The sequence below is a fragment of the Eublepharis macularius genome, chromosome 1, assembly GCF_028583425.1.
Source record: "Eublepharis macularius isolate TG4126 chromosome 1, MPM_Emac_v1.0, whole genome shotgun sequence".
In the NCBI taxonomy this organism is placed as follows: domain Eukaryota; kingdom Metazoa; phylum Chordata; class Lepidosauria; order Squamata; family Eublepharidae; genus Eublepharis; species Eublepharis macularius.
This window is the reverse complement of record NC_072790.1, coordinates 228,169,407-228,185,207: the sequence shown is the minus strand read 5'-3', so window position 1 is coordinate 228,185,207 and position 15,801 is coordinate 228,169,407. Positions and strand designations below refer to the sequence as shown.

General features: G+C 46.9%; 1 protein-coding gene across 1 annotated transcript; it reads left to right on the top strand.

The window, feature by feature from the left end:
- Positions 1 to 6,485: 6,485 nt before the first annotated feature.
- On the top strand, positions 6,486 to 15,343 carry GPHA2 (glycoprotein hormone subunit alpha 2). Its single transcript, XM_054971747.1, has 4 exons — positions 6,486 to 6,561; positions 8,608 to 8,712; positions 11,545 to 11,729; positions 15,242 to 15,343. Exons 1-4 carry the CDS (start codon positions 6,537 to 6,539, stop codon positions 15,341 to 15,343), a joined length of 417 nt encoding a protein of 138 aa, XP_054827722.1. The 5' UTR covers positions 6,486 to 6,536.
- Positions 15,344 to 15,801: the final 458 nt, after the last annotated feature.

Below are 15,801 nucleotides of genomic sequence, written 5' to 3'. Positions count from 1 at the left end.
CAGCCTCTCATTTCCACATATTAAACCTGTTAAAGGCAGACTTTTCTCCAGGCCTGTTGGCAACCCTGCCAGACTTTGCAGCACTGGGCTTGCTCCTGGGCTATTGTTACCTTCCTGCTGCATGGGAAGAAACGAGCCTCCTACCACATTTGTACCTGAAGCCCTTTAACTGGAGCTTGAACCTGGTGCCTTCTGTATGCAAAGGGTGCTCTCTTGGGGAAGGGGCTGCTAACCCCGCTCCCTCCCGGCAGGTGCAGAATGGCTGGCTTTGCTAAGCTCCCCTGGGGCGCCGCATGTTTTCTCCTAGACGTTTCCTGATTGCGCAACTGGGGTGGAAATGGCGCGGGTGCGCATGTCGGCTAATCCAGCCCCCTTGGGCCGCTGCAGTGGGGTCGCAGCTGTTCGAAGCGACGCAAGAGTGTGTGGTTGTGTGTCTGTGTCCATCTGCTCCTCTTGACGGACACAACCCAGAACCAGACCGTTTGCTCCATCAGGCAAATGAGCGGCTTCTCTCTTGCGCTCCCTCGCCTCCGGCGGGCTTGGCGGCCTCACAACGGCGCTCAGTCTGCCGCCACTGGGCCGGAAAGATCGCATCTTCGCTCGCTTGGAGCTGCGAGGCGAAAGCTCTCACCGGAGGGCAGCTCCCGGTCCCGGAGGGAGGGCGGGAAGGAGGCTGGGCGTGGTGGTGCTCCGCGCCAAGTTCGCCCACGTGCTGAGCTGGAAGCCTGTATCGATTAGCTTCTTGGGCTGTACAGCTTGAGCCCTTTGCATGCCTACTTGGAAGAGAATCTCTATGCGAGATCGGGCTGCTTCTCGCAGCACGTGCATTGTAAAATCAGCCCCGGCAGCCAACTGGCCTTACAACAAGCTCCTCAGATTATCTGCCTTTCTGTTACGGAGCTGAAGCTGGTTCCCAGTTCCTTATTCGCAGAGCAAAACACAAATATTGGGGGAAATTGAAAAGCTCTGCACCCCCGCAGCGGAGGAGGAGAGGTTGAAAAGAGGGTAAATAAGTGGGGGCTACAAGAATGAGCTCATAGGACTGCCAACTTCGGGTTGGAAATTCCTGGGGATTGCGGTGGGCAGGGCTAGGGGAAGAAAAGGACCTCCTCAGCAGGATATCATGGCATAGAGTCCACCCTCCAAAGTTGCCTTATCTCTGTGGCCTGGGAATCAGTTGGGATTCTGGGCAATCTCCAGGCCTGACCTGGAGGTTGGCAACACTAGCTCAATCTTTTTTTTAAAAAAACATTGCATGGGTCCCCACTTCGATCGGACCATGGCACTGTGGGGTGGGGTGAAGCCTTCTTCCTCCATTTTCCCAGCCAGAAGCATGGGATGAATATACAGGGCCTAACCTGAGCCCAAAAACTCTGAGGCCCTGATCCTTGGCAATTCCACCAGCCTCCTGTGTGGCTTCTGTTGTGTCCTTAATTGTTGGCATCAGAATAAGGAAGCAGCTTCATTTTAAAAAGCACCATTTAATAACAGGTTTTTTCTCTATGGAGCTTCAGCGACAACTTCGTTTCTCCTTGCTCTGTTCTTGTGTTCTAAACACAGTACTTCAGTGGCCAGAGAGAGGGACAGACAGACATTGGTAGATTTCAGGATGGGGTTCAGCCCCATCTCTGGCTTTAAACGTCCACACTCAATATTTCACCTTGTTTGTTTAGGAACATTTGTTCTCATACCAGCCTTATTCTAGGGAGCAACACAGCCCCCTCCTCCAATGCTAACTAAATTAAACTGGGAGTGAAAGTTTCACTGGAACTTAATCTCAGGTTGGTATGCTTGGTTCTGCTGGTAAATGTAGTCAGAACAAAAGGTGACTGGTGGGTAGAGTTTTCACTAAAGAAACAATGAAGGTGGGAGGGTGAGAAAATGGAAAGAGTGAGCTCAGGAATGATGGATGGGGTGGAAAGAATTAAAAACAGAAGAAGGCATGAAGGATGGCATCTCTAGGTCTCTGCAAAGAGACTGTGCCCAATCAGGGCGGAAGTCCATCTAACCCTACCTCTGGAAAATCAAAGCCAGAAACAGCCATGAGTGTCATCCCAAGCCTTTGTTCCCAGTTGCTGGTATTCAAAGATATAATTCCCCTGACTCTGGATGCTTTCCTTCTTAGTTATAAGGACAAAAAAGCCCTCAGCAGACAAGAAGCTTGGTTTCATGGTGTGGAACTGCCTTGAACCAAACTAGAAAAGGAATAAGAAGAAAGTTAGAAAGCCACGGATCTAGGAAAAGAGCAAAGAGTCCAGTAGCACCTTTAAGACTAACCAACTTTATTGTAGCATAAGCTTTTGAGCGCCACAGCTCTCTTTGTCAGATGAGACTCTTCTGCGTGGAGTCTTTCTAGGGAAGAAGCTTGAGGTCAAAGGGCAACAGTACAGTGCCTGGAAAGAGATGAAACACTGAGATTTGGAAACAGAAAATAAGGAACCAGAAGGTTCATCAAATTTTATCATCTTTCCATGATCTAAGAGACAGTATAGTATAGTAGTTAGATCTGGGAGACTCGCATCTGAATCCCCACTCTGCCATAGCACCATGCTGGGTGATATTGGGACAGATGTAGTTGTGAGGATGAAATGGAGGAAGGTAGAATGATGTAACCGGCTTTGCCAGATTCCACTTGCCATTGCCGAACAGTTTAGTGAAAAAAACTTGGGAGAAGCTGTTATTAATTGACTGCCTCTGCCAGGATACGGCTGAAATTACTGGTCCTGTGTCCCAGAACAGCCCACGTACCAGATGGAATGAGAGACTATTTGAAAGAAATCATTGCCTCTTTCAAAAGCAACATAATTGCCTACTTAAATGCACTCAGAGCCAGATGCGTAGCAGGGTACTTGATGAGAAAATGGACCCCCTGGACGTCTGCCTGGTCAGAGGAGAAAGTACAGAGTGCCCCAGCAGGCCTGAGCTGACTTCTCTTTGTTGGTTTTCTGAACCTTCCTTGGGGAGTTCCTTGCAGACTCTGCCCCAAACAATTCACGGAGACCCCAAATGCAAGCCCCAGTACGCCTAGCTGAGGAACAGTTGAGGGTGATGCGGAAGAGTCTCTGCGTCTTCCCCGCATTTTAAAAAATGGAAATAACAGCTGCAAGAGCATGATTGAGATCAAGACAACGGAGAGGGGCCGGTTATCCCTTCTCTTCCCATATGATTTCACTGATCAAAACCAACCTCCTCTTTCAGAGGCTCTTTGGCGATGGATAAAAAATGTACAGGGGAATTGATTTCAGTGCAGGAAGGAAGGGTTAAATCACTTCTTCCTTAGCGTCACAGCGTTGGTCTAAACGGGCCAACTGTGATTGCAAATTTACCTTTTAAAAACTGTCAGAAAGAGCTAGTCGTAGATCTTCCAGCATCTCATTTGGGTTGACTCCTAGTTTCATTTTAGAATTACTTTGCTCTTGGATCTGGAATGGTCTCAAGTGAGAGAGCATCCCAGATCCTAGGGCAAAGTAAATTTAGGGTAAACCAGTTGTTAAAAGGGACTTGGAAGAAGGTGCCAGAGATTCTGTACATGGCTGAGTTGATAGACCAGATCTACCTTAGAATTTGTCTTTGAAAAAGCCATCAAAGATAATCGATGCTATTGTATTGTCGATGGTTGTTGTGGGTTTTCCGGGCTGTATTGCCGTGGTCTTGGCATTGTAGTTCCTGACGTTTCGCCAGCAGCTGTGGCTGGCATCTTCAGAGGTGTAGCACCAAAAGACAGAGATCTCTCAGTGTCACAGTGTGGAAAAGATGTAGGTCATTTGTATCTACTCAGGAGGGGTGGGGTGGGGTTGAGCTGAGTCATCCTGTAAGAGTTTCCCAGGGTGTGGAACGCTAATGGCGGGAGGCTTCACTGTATCCTGAGGAGGTTCTTTTGCATATGGATTGGTACTTGATGTACTAATCTTCTCTGCAGGGCTATTGTCGGGGATAGAATGTTTTGTTAGCCTGGTGTTTTTCAGAACTGGAAACCATGCTCTGTTCATTCTTAAGGTTTCTTCTTTCCTGTTGAAGTTTTGCTTATGCTTGTGAATTTTTTTGTGAATATTGTTAATGATACACAACTTTACAGTGAAAGTACATTCTACATCTTGGTCACAGTTGTCGCCAAAAAGCTTGATTCCTGCCTTTTCAGCACCACAAGGATTATTTTTTAAAGGGCAATATTCTCCTGTTAGATTTAAAAGAAAAAAACTTAAAAAAATTAAACTTTTCCTATATGGAGGGAAAGAAAGGGAAATATGGGAGCGGGCAGTTTCAACAAAGAGAAAGGAAGGGGGGGGAAGAAAAAGGGCCTTTTTGAATTTGTGTTGATCAAGAAAGATTTAAAGAATTTCCTTGGAGAGTTTGGGTTGGTTTTTAAAAGTCACCATATAAATTTTGGAAAGGAAGACAGCATGCTGTAGCCTGATCTCATCAGATCTTGGAAGCTAAGAAGGGTTGATACTTGGATGGTGAGCCACCAAGGAAGACTCTACAGAGGAAGGCAATGGCAAACCACCTTTGCCTTGAAAGCCGCTAGCTGGGGTCTACATAAGCTGGTTGATAGCACCATAAGTTGGTTGATAGCACATACATATATGCAGGGCTCATTTCAAGGGGGAACACACAGGAACGCAGTTCCAGTAGTTCCCCAAAGAGGTCACATGACAGGTGGCCCCACACACCTGACTCTCAGCCATTTTGGGCCCATTTTGGCCTGGATTGGGGCCGAAATGGCCCGGATCAGGCCTCTGATGGGTGGTGGATCACTCTCCCGCTCAGCAGCAGCCCGATCCTGTCCATTTTGGGCCCCTTTTCAGCCATTTTCAACCCCTTTTTGCCATTTTGGTTCCAATTTCAGCCCTGAATGGCCAGGATTGGGTCCAAAACAGCCAGGATAGATGATGCCAGGGGGCGTGGCATATACAAATCAGTTATGCCAATAACACACTTCCGGTGATGTCAAGGGGCATGGCATATGCTAATGAGTTATGCTAATAAGTTCCTCCAGCTCTTTTTCTACGAAATGACCCCTGCATATATGTACTTGTGAGTTTTTTCTTTTCTCTTGCAAAGTGGTCAGGTTTAGCTGTGTTTTTTTAAAAACTGGAGCATGTAATTGCCTCCTAAATACACCACTGCTGCAAGCCCCGTGACAGTTACTCCTGAAAGAGTGAGGGCAAACATAGCTGTTAAGCAATAATTTCTCTCCATGGGGAGTGCTAGCCAATAGACTCGTCACTTCAGGTCTGAAAAAATGAGCAGAGCTGCGATTTTGCGATCATGTGTGTCCCTACTCTGTTCACAAGAGTGTGGACTGGATAGCCACCACATCTGTCCCCAGTCCAATTAATGCAGGAGAAAAATAAATTATGACACCTTGACAAATATAAAGCAGAGCTGAGGGTGCTGAGGTCAGTTATTGGTTGAGGCCCCAAAGAGTCTGCTGTCTGAACAGTAACACCATGCATCTTCTTTGTACAGAGAACCCAAGATGGTTGGCAGCTTGCACCATGACAAAATACGGTTCTCTAGCTCTGCCGCTTTCAGATGAAAGGGCTCACTAAGGGAGACTTGCTCAAGAGTAATCACAATGTGAAAGCATGTAGGTGCTGTTCCTTGCACAGAGATAATTTCTACATGTATGTTTAGAATTAGCAGCCTACACATTCAGCCACTCTAGGAATCTGGTCCCAGACTCCTGTGATGCTTCCAAGTACAGGTGCCTTGTGGAGGCTGGTCTCTACTAGAGATGGGCACGAACCAAAATACGAACCAAAATTCATGGTGAACCAGGCCAGTTCATGGTTCGCGAACCAGTGGTTCGTCAGATCCCATTTCTGACGAACCGCCATGAACTCTAGGCTGGTTTGTTTGGTTCATTTTTTGGTTCGTCACTGCAGACAGCCTGGTGCCGATCAATCAGTTTCCTAGGCAACAGGGGATGGACTTCCTGCAGACCTTCTGCTGTCCTGGAAGTGACAATTTTCTGATCTGGATGCGATGTTTTCATGAACCAAATGAACCGGTTCGTGAACTGCGGGGGGCAGGTTCGTGAAAGTTTGTGGTTCGTGAAATTTAACGAACCACGAACCACATGGGTTTTTTCCCCAGTTCGTGCCCATCTTTAGTCTTTACTGGGAGCTTTGCATGAAGGGAGTAGACCAAATAGCCCAGCTTAGCATGTATGGGAGCTAAGCTGGGTCAGCCACAGTCAGTACTTGGATGGGAGACCACCAAGGAAACTGGAGGGGCTGTGCAGAGAAGGCAGTGGCAAACCACCTCTGTTCCTCTCTTGCTTGGAACACCCTGTGCATATGGTCACCATGTTTGTGACTCGACAGCACTTTCTTCTGCCTTCACCGGCTTCTGCCTTGAGAGGCAGATCAGCTCTTTCTCCAAGTCTAGAAGTGGGTGGGGAGATGGGGAGGGTAGAAGCTGAGGTGGGATGGGCTCAGGTGAGAGGAGAGGCAGCCACCTGGACTAGAAATACCCTTGTGAGTAAAGCAGAGGCCAGTCCAAGCTACTGACTGAAGCCTGTTAGAGATCCCATGAAAATTCCCCAAAGGAGTGCAGGTAAGTGCCCAGGGAGGGGGCAGAAGTCAGGGGGAATGGACTGGGTTAGAAGAAGGAGACTGAGACAATGAGTTGGTTAGGATATGAGAGAGCCCAACTGCTTAAGAAGGCGAATCAACGCTGAGCTGGAATGTTGGGAGGATCAAATCAGATTTTTTAAAAAGCTGTCAAACACTTAGCATTCTCCCTGAAAAGTAAATAATGACTGACAAATCCAGGTGAAGGGGAAAGGACAAAGTTGTCTCAGTACTGAAAAGCAAAATAAAAAGGTAGAGGCAAACCAGTGACGAGAACAAATTGAAAGGAGAAAGAGGGAGAAAGGTGTGTTTATATGCATGTTGTAAGAAATGGAAATGGGTGGTGTAGTGGTTAGGGTGTTGAATAATAACCTGGGCTTAAATCTCTACCTAGCCCTGAAGCTACATGGGTGAGCAGTCACTCTCTCTCAGCCTAAACTACCTTACAGGGTTGTTGTGAAGATAAAACAAGAGAGTAGAGCCATGTGCAGTGCCTTGAACTACTTGGGGAAAGGGTAGGATAGTTAGACTGACTTATGGCCATAATAGATGAAAGATTGCCATTTACCAGCCTTCAAAGCTTTAAGGAAATGCAAAGTCAAAATAACACAAAGCATAAGGACACTTAAAAAAAAATCATCAGCTGGTCTGGCAGCTATGATGGTGACCTGCAAATATAACCCCCCCCCCTGGACTGGAGCCCAGTCACTCTTACCAGGCAAATATCTCATTCTTTGTGTCCGCAGGCAGGCAGGTGTCCTCCCGTTCCAAGGGGTGGCCACAGCTACTTCCAAGAGAGGACAGAATTCCCCCAGTGCAATCCAATCTGACCACTCCTTACAGAGGGACGCAGTGCTGGCTTTCCCCCAGTCTCTTCTTCCTTAAACACAAGCCCCCGCCCCCGATCCGCTCCACAGAGCTTCCTTGCTTGACCCACCCTGTGTTTGCTGCTTGTAACAGGAGCCTAGCTTGGCTGCTGCCTCTGCTCACAAGCTTGCCTGGTAGGCTGTGCCATTTCCCCAGAGGAAATTCATATGTATCCCAGGTGACACTTGAGCTTCCCCAAAGAGAACTACCCTGGGACTGCTTCTGTTTGGGAAAATGGCATAGGGTAAGCTAAAGCCCCTTCTGATCCTTGCACACACAAAAATCGAAGAGAACCTGCAAGTCACGTGTGATTGTATTTAATTGTCTGACAACAGGGTGGGGACCCCAGATTCAGCCTTTGCACTCTGAAGTGTGCCAGGGTATCTCAAAAGGCTTGCATCTATTCCAGAGGGATAGCCCTGCTTGCCTGGCATAGTTAAAACAGAGGGAAGCTTTCTGGCAGTGCTGTTTTCCCAGGCTTCCTTTCCTCTGCTCCTGCGTGTGTCTACCAGCTGACAGCATGGCTCCAGTCCAGGAAATCTCGTGCCGCCATAAAATTTTTCTTCAGATGCATCTGCAGAGGCGTGCTTGGGTTCACAAAAGCGTATGCTGGAAGAAACGTTTGGTCATCTTTTAAGGTGGTGTGAAATTCCTGTTCATTTTTGCTGTGGCGGATTAACATGACCAAGATTCGAGTCTGGTAGCACCTTAGAAACCATCTCGATTTAGCTGGGCTCAAATCTTGCTCTTCTACTACAGACCAACATGGCTACCCATCTGAAACTATCTTCATGGAAGATTAACATGGTTCCCCCATCAGTTAATAAAACGGTTCTTCATCTTCTAGGTTCCACACAGTTTTTCTAGGCCAAGTATTGTGTTCACACACTGATAGGGTTGCCAGCTCCAAGTTGGGAAATTCCTGGAGATCTGGAGGGTAAAACCTGGAGAAAGTGGGATTTGGGGAGGGAAAAGTCTTTGGCATGGCATAATTCCATAGAGTCCACCCCCCAAAGTAGCCATTTTCTCCAGGTGAACTGATCTCTGTGGCCTGGAGACCAACTGTAATCCAGGAGATCTCCAGCCACTACCTGGGGGCTGGCAACCCTACACACTGAGGCTGCACCATACCTTTGCAAATGCAGAACCTTTGTTTTTACAGAGAGTCTTAGGGTGATGCCAACCTTCTATTCTGCTGTCGTCTATCTTCTGCTAGCCGCAGGATGCTGGAGTGATGAAGCTTCAGGACTGGGCTGTCACCTGCACTGTAAGTACCAAGGTCTAGGGGGAAGGAGCAGACCCCACAGAGGCCTGAACTGAGAAATGGGATATGATTAGAAAGCTGGGACCTACTTCCTAGGTATTGCACCCATTGCAGGAAACAGAACCCAGGAGTCCTAGGGAGGCGTGCTAAATATAAATGTTCTGGGTTTCCAATCTATACAAACATCGGATGAGCCTTGCTGGATTGGACCAACAGTCCATCTAGTCCAGCATCCTGTTCTACACAGCAGCCAACCAGCTGCCCTGGAGGGTCAGCTGAAGTTATCCCCTTGCCCTGACTGAAACCTCTGAATGTTGACTGCCTCTGAACATGGAGGTTCCCTTTAGTCTCCATGGCTAGTAGCCATTAACGGACCATGAATCTATCTAATCTCCCTTTAAAGCCCTCCATGCTAATCCCAGTCACTACATCCATTAACAGCAATAGTTGGACAGGGATCTGCAAGGGCTAGGTTTAAATCCCCACTCTGCCATGGAAGCTTGCTGGGTGACCTTGGGCCAGTCACACACTCTAAGCCTAACCTACCTCACAGGGTTGTTGTGAAGATAAAATGGAGGAGAGGAGAATGACGTGAGCTGCTTTGGGTCCCCATTTGGCAAAAAGAGGGGGTATAATAAAGTAAACAAACAAACAAACGAATTCCACAATTTAATCACTCGCTGACTAAGGAAAGCAAAAGCACATAATACATTTAATTAGGATCAATCCAAATGACACAAAAGCGGTGTGAAAGCTATCATATCCTCCAGAATTCTTCATATCTTTCAGGACGGATTTTGGGAAGTTTTTGTATTTTTGTGGAATAACAAAGGAAGAGAGATCGGCTGAGAGCAGCTTCCTAGAAAAGATGCTGTAGCTCTACACGGCCGCAACAAAGTTAAGCTCATAGCCTGCTGGTATTTCATTAAGGAAGCCAGCACAACCAGACCTTACATCACGGCTTGTAGATCCGCTGGTCTGAAAGATTTGCTTCCTACACTTCTGTTTTTTAATATAACATCTAAGCTCAATGAAAAGTCTTAGCAGGCTCAAAAGCTTACACAGTGTCTTGTGTCAATTTGGTTGGTCCTAATAAAGAGTATTGCTTGGATTTCATTCATGGCTTTGGACTTTGACTGGACCGATACAGCTATTGAAAAGTCCCCTTTGCAGCATTGTGCTTCTTCCGTGCCCTCCCGGAGTTTTCCCTGTGTTTCCTGCCATTTTTCCCAAACTTGCTTAGCTGCAATGGGGAACGCTCACCAGCAAAGCCAGAGAGGCACCTTCCTGGTCCAGCCCACATCGGTGTCTTCAGGGAATATTTTCTCCACTATGGAAGGCTTTTTTTTTTGTAAACCGGCATTGGACTATATTCACTGTTTTATAATATAATAGCAAATGCAATCTGTCTGATTTGCTCCATTTCAGTTTTCATTTTTCATTTTTTTAAAAAGTATTCCTAGACCTTTCATTACATACATACGCTTTCCTTCTTCTATCTCCCTGACAAAAGCGACCAGAGATTTAGTTTTTAAAAAATGAAAGCTGGGAGTTCAGAGAATCTGATCCATAGCTACAATGGTGTATTGCTGTAATGATATTCAATTGCTGACTTTAAAAAAAAATAGAAAAGCCCTGGTGGCCAGTGGGGGTGGCGTGTGTTGGAGGGGGGGGGGTGGACTATGCATGTCTGTCCTTTGTGGAAAGCCTCATGATGGGAAGAAGCAGTGGCCAATGGAAGCCTCCCATGGAAAATGCAACAAAACAAAAACAAAACACAACCAGCAGCCCCTAACATCAGACAGGAGGCACAGAGATCCCATAGAAGGCAGAGAGCAGTGAAAGGCGGGCGCTAGTCTTTATATTTAACTGTGCTAGAGATTAATTTAGTTCAGGATTTTGCTGCTCTAAAGCTGCGCAACACGAGATCCATGCAGCGGAGATATCAGTACCTCACCCAACCTCTTTGAGGCTCAACCCAGCAGTGAATTGAAGCTCCCCATTAGACAAGAGATTGTTGAACCAAAACATGAGTCGTTTGACATGATCTATTAAACGATGCAGTAACTACCCAGTAGGAGCATATCTGCATCCACAGATGGTACCCAGTAGTATAGTCTACAGTCCCTGTCCCTATACCAAAGCATCTCTCTGAGCCATTTCTTACAGCACAGGCCTGTTCCTTGAGTGGAAAAGGCCCTCTTGAATAATTCAGTTTTGCATAGTTTGTTGAAAGCCAAGAGAGTGGGAACTCTCCTAACCTCTTCAGGCAGGCCATTCCACAAGATGGGGGGGGGGGGGTGTCACCACAGAGACTTCTGCTCTTGGTATGGACATAGGCCCATGCAGCTGTTCATTCCATGAGTCACTGAGGTGACATGGTAAAATATACATGTACCCCTGGAGAATAATTGCACATGATTTGAAACTGGAAAGGGGGGTGTCTCTCTTGTCCTTTTTAAATGGTTGTTCAGCTACCGAGCCAGCCTTCACTAGGTACTCTGACCTTATGTGGTGGTGGTAGTTAGTGTCCAACTAGGATCTGAGAGATCCAGGTTTGAATCCCCACTCTGTCACAGAAGCTTTCTGGGTAACCTTGGTCTGTCACACACTCAGCCTAACCTACCTCACAAGGTTGCTGTGAGGATACAGTGGAGAATGATGTAAGCTGCTTTGGGCCCCCTTTGAGAAGAAAGATGGGGTATAATTTAAGTAAATTAATAAAGGAGAAGGTGGCCCAGGGGCTTCACTTTCAGCTTTGGGATTAGTACTTTGGCCTGGTACAAGTTCAGCAGCTTTTGGGTAACCCTTTGCTGTTCTGTTCCTCTGCTCCAGCTTTCAATGTGACCATCAAGAGTGACCGCCGAGGTAGCTGTCATGGCACCTATATTGTCCAGGCCTGTGTTGGCTACTGTGAGTCGAGCGCCTTCCCATCCAAATACTCTGTTCTCCTGGCCAGCAGCTTCAAGCACAACATCACCTCAGTTTCCCAGTGCTGCACCATCGCCAAGATGCAGAAGGTGAGAGGCAGTGTGTGGTTTTCTGAGCCCCTTAGTCAACCCTCACTGCACAAGGTGTGTATGGGTCTCTCTCCAGGGCATTACGGGTTAAGTGACACACATCGGTCTGGCGTTTTGTAAGGTCTGTGAGATGTTGACTGCCATTGGCCATCTGAAGAAAACTGGATCTACAGGGACTTGGGCTTGAGTTGCAGGCGGCCCAGGCTGCAGTTTGGAGATTATTCCAGCAAAATCTGGCCTAGATTCTATGCCAAACAGAGCAGTTTTCTCTGGTCTTTCTCATCTCCCATAGTTGGCCTATTAGATTTAAATGGGCAGACACAGGCTGTAGAGCCAGACACTGCAAAGCTGAAATGTCTTTTGTACAGACGGTAAAATCACCAACTCGGGCAGGGTATGTCAGTGGTTAGAGTACCAGTCTAGGACTGTGGAGGTCTAAATTCACTCCCCTTGGCCATGAAGCTCACTGGATCACTTTAGTCAATTAGGTCAGTCTGGGAGAGAAAGAGCTATCTCACAGGATTGTTAGAAGGATAAAAGGAGTAGAGAATATGGTTGTCACAAGGGCAGGAATACAGCATGCTTCTGGGTTGATATTCTGTACAACTCTTAGACGGGTCATTTCATAGAAAAAGAGCTGGAGGAACGCATTAGCATAACTCATTAGCATATGCCACACCCCTTGCCATCACCATAAGTGTGTCATTAGCATAACTGTTTTGCATATGCCACACCTCCTGACATCACCTATCCTGGCTGTTTTGGACCCAATCCTGGCCATTCAGGGCCGAAAAGGGGCCCCAAATGGTCAGGCTGCTGAGTGGGAGAGTAATCCACCACCTGTCAGAGGCCTGATCCAGGCCATTTTGGCCCCAATCCAGGCTGAAACAGGCCCAAAATGGCTGAGAGTCATGTGGGTGGGGCCACCTGACATGTGACCTCTTTGGGGAACTGCCGGAACTGCATTCCGGCGCGTTCCCCCTCGAAATGAGCCCTGCTCTTAGAACATTACAGACTGTGTCCACCAATATCCTCGATACATACCCCATCCCATTGTGCCAGCCATTTCTCCCCCACTCCTTTCCCCTCAGGGGAAGACAGTCTCTGAGATTGAATGACAGCAATGGGCACGTGGCTGTAATGCACCAGTCTAGTCTATTAACATAAGTAGCGGAAAACTTCCCTCCAAGGCAATGTGCCCCAAATGTTGCTTCCACACAGGTGTGCTTTGTTCTACCTTGGCTTCCTTAGAAGTACTGCTTTCAGGAGAATCCACAAAGCATTGCCCTCTATAGTTCTGTTTCTGTATTTTCTCCTGCTTTGCTGCAATCTTTCCAAAGCTGGGATTTTTATTTTATTTTTAAAAGATCATAATTAAAACACCTTGGGCACCACATGGATGGGAAGGTACCTGCTTGTACAGGGCCTGCCGTCATCGACACAATTTTCTTTGACAGAGCCCTGCCTATGAGCAATCTTTTTGCCGGTTCTCTCTCTCTTTTTTAAAAAATAGCAATTATAATTTTTTTGTAAAAAACTCTTCAGTGGCATGTGGGGGGTGGAGTGGCTATGCTGGAGAGCGGAGACATGGAAAGTGCAGGAGAAACCATGGTAGAGATGCTCTACCATGTGCCATTCACAGCAGCAAAGGCAGTTTCCATTGCTGTGTGGAACCAAACCAAGGTAGAGGTGTTGGGCCACTGAAAGGCGGAGAGGAATATAAACCACCTTGAACATTTCCCTGGCCATGTGATTTGCTAATGCATCCATATTTAGATAGTGCTTTAGGAGGAGGAGTTAGGAAGAAAGGAAAATTCCAGAACCGGTCATAGAATGCCTGGTTTTGGAAGCCTCCAATCTAACTCCAACTTATCCTTGAGTTGTATCCGGATGCTCATTTCTTTCTTCTCTCTAAATTGGGACTCAAACCCCTGATTTCCTTTTGGCTTAAATTCCTGGTGGGGATTTAGACAGCAATCCTTGAACAGCTTTACTCAGAAGCTGACTCAGGTGTATTCAGTGCAGGTTACTGCTAGGATGTCCTTTGGATTGCATTGTTAAAGACATTCTGAATTCCTGCGTCTTCAGCCGGTTGTACTGAGCGCACCAGGGAAAGAAGAAACATGCAAGCCAAAACCGGCAATTATCTTTTGTATTTAAGCCACCTTTGTTGTGCATGTTTCAAGGTAATGATGGTAATTATGTGTATATAAAGTACAGGAATTGGGGAAATAAGTAATAGTAACGTATGCATTGAAGACTGTGTGGCTTGTTATAAACTAACCTATGGTTAGGCTCACTCTCAATTTGTGAAGGAGGTTTGTGGAGGAATAAGGGCTTGCCATACTCTGCGTGAAGAAATCTACCAGGAAATGGGTCCTGGGCAGGAGGCACCTAAGGTGTGGCGTGCTGATTAGAATGTCAGACAACGATCTGGGAGACCCAGGTTCAAATCCCCTCTCTGGAAACTTGCTTGGTGACCTTGGGCCAGCCCCCTTACCCCCCGCCCCCCACAGTCCAACCTACAAGGATGCTGAGACCATAAAACACAGGAGAAAAATGTAAACTGATTTAAGTCCTATTGGGGGGAAAGGCACTGTATAAATGAAGTAAATAATGCAGGGATTTACCAATGCCAATACTAAAAACAGAGTAAATGAGGATTCTGAAAAGAAATAGACGCACCTCCTCCCCACCCATGAAGAAAAAAGTGTCTAGCATTACCACCTCTTTAGCATGGGTACACTCTAAGAAGGTGCACTCAATACAGCTCTTTGGGGATTTTTTAACCTCTATGGGGGGCACCGGTTGTCAGGCCTGGGCAGAAAACATAGGGAGCGGAATGTAGGGTTTCCAGAAAGAGGGGCGGAATTGCATACGTACTGTAGTGGTTTGAATCTTACTTAGGGTTGCCAACTCCACGTTGGGAAATTCCTGGAGATTTTGGGGGTAGAGCCTGAAGAGGGCAGGGTTTGGAGAATGGAATAAGCTCAGTGGAGTATAACACCATAGAGTCCGCCCTCCAAAGCAGCCATTTTCTCCCAGGATTAAAACTGATCTCCAGACCCCACTTGGAGGCTGGCAACCTTAATACTTTTGAGTCTTATTTGAATCTTACTACTACTACTACTAACATTTGAATTATATACCGCCCTTCAGGACGACTTAATACGCACTCAGAGCAGTTTACAAACTGTGTCATTATCATCCCCACAACAAACACCCTGAGAGGTGGGTGGGGCTGAGAGAGCTCCTAAAAACGGTGACTGACCCAAGGTCACCCAGCTGGCTTCCAGTGGGTGTTAAGTCATGGCATGAACTCACCAAGTGACCTTGGGTAAGCCACTCCTTTCAGCCCCAGCTCCTCAGCTGTATCCCAACGGGATAATAATTCTGACCGTTCACTGTTCTGAGTCAGCACTAATCTGCTCAGCAGTATACAAATGAACTGTTATCATTGTGTTTCTATGATGTCATCTCTGCTTCTCTCCCCCCCCCCCCTTTCTCTGCAGATTAAGGTGTGTCTGCATTGTGGAGCCAGCTGGCACGAAAATATGGAACTCTTCACAGCTAAGACCTGTCAGTGTGATATGTGCCGTCTCTCCAGATATTAACTAGGAGAGGGGGTGAACAACCAACTTGCTGCCTCACTTCACTAGCAACCTTTTCTACCATAGAAAAGCCAGCTGTCAGTTCTCCCTCTGCCTAACCCTCAAAAGGAGGCTTGAGAGGGTTGCTGAATTCAGCTCCCTTAGAACGGACCCCCATTACCTCAAAGTTATTCTGATGAGGCTCTCCTCCCAAACTGTTTCATCTCTTCACACACAAACTAAAGTTGCCGAGAAAGACAGGGTTGGCCAGATCCAAATGATGATTATAGCTTGTACATAAGACACTTCATTTCAGATGGGGAGGGGCAGCTCCAGCACATGCACCATTATTCATGATGTGGTAAAGTGTCAAAAACAGCTTGAGGCCTAGGCTGAGGGAAGTGTTTAAAACTGGTCAAGAATATCAGCTCAGCTAACTTTAGAGTTTCAAACATTTTTCAGAGGAATTGGATTCTGAGGTC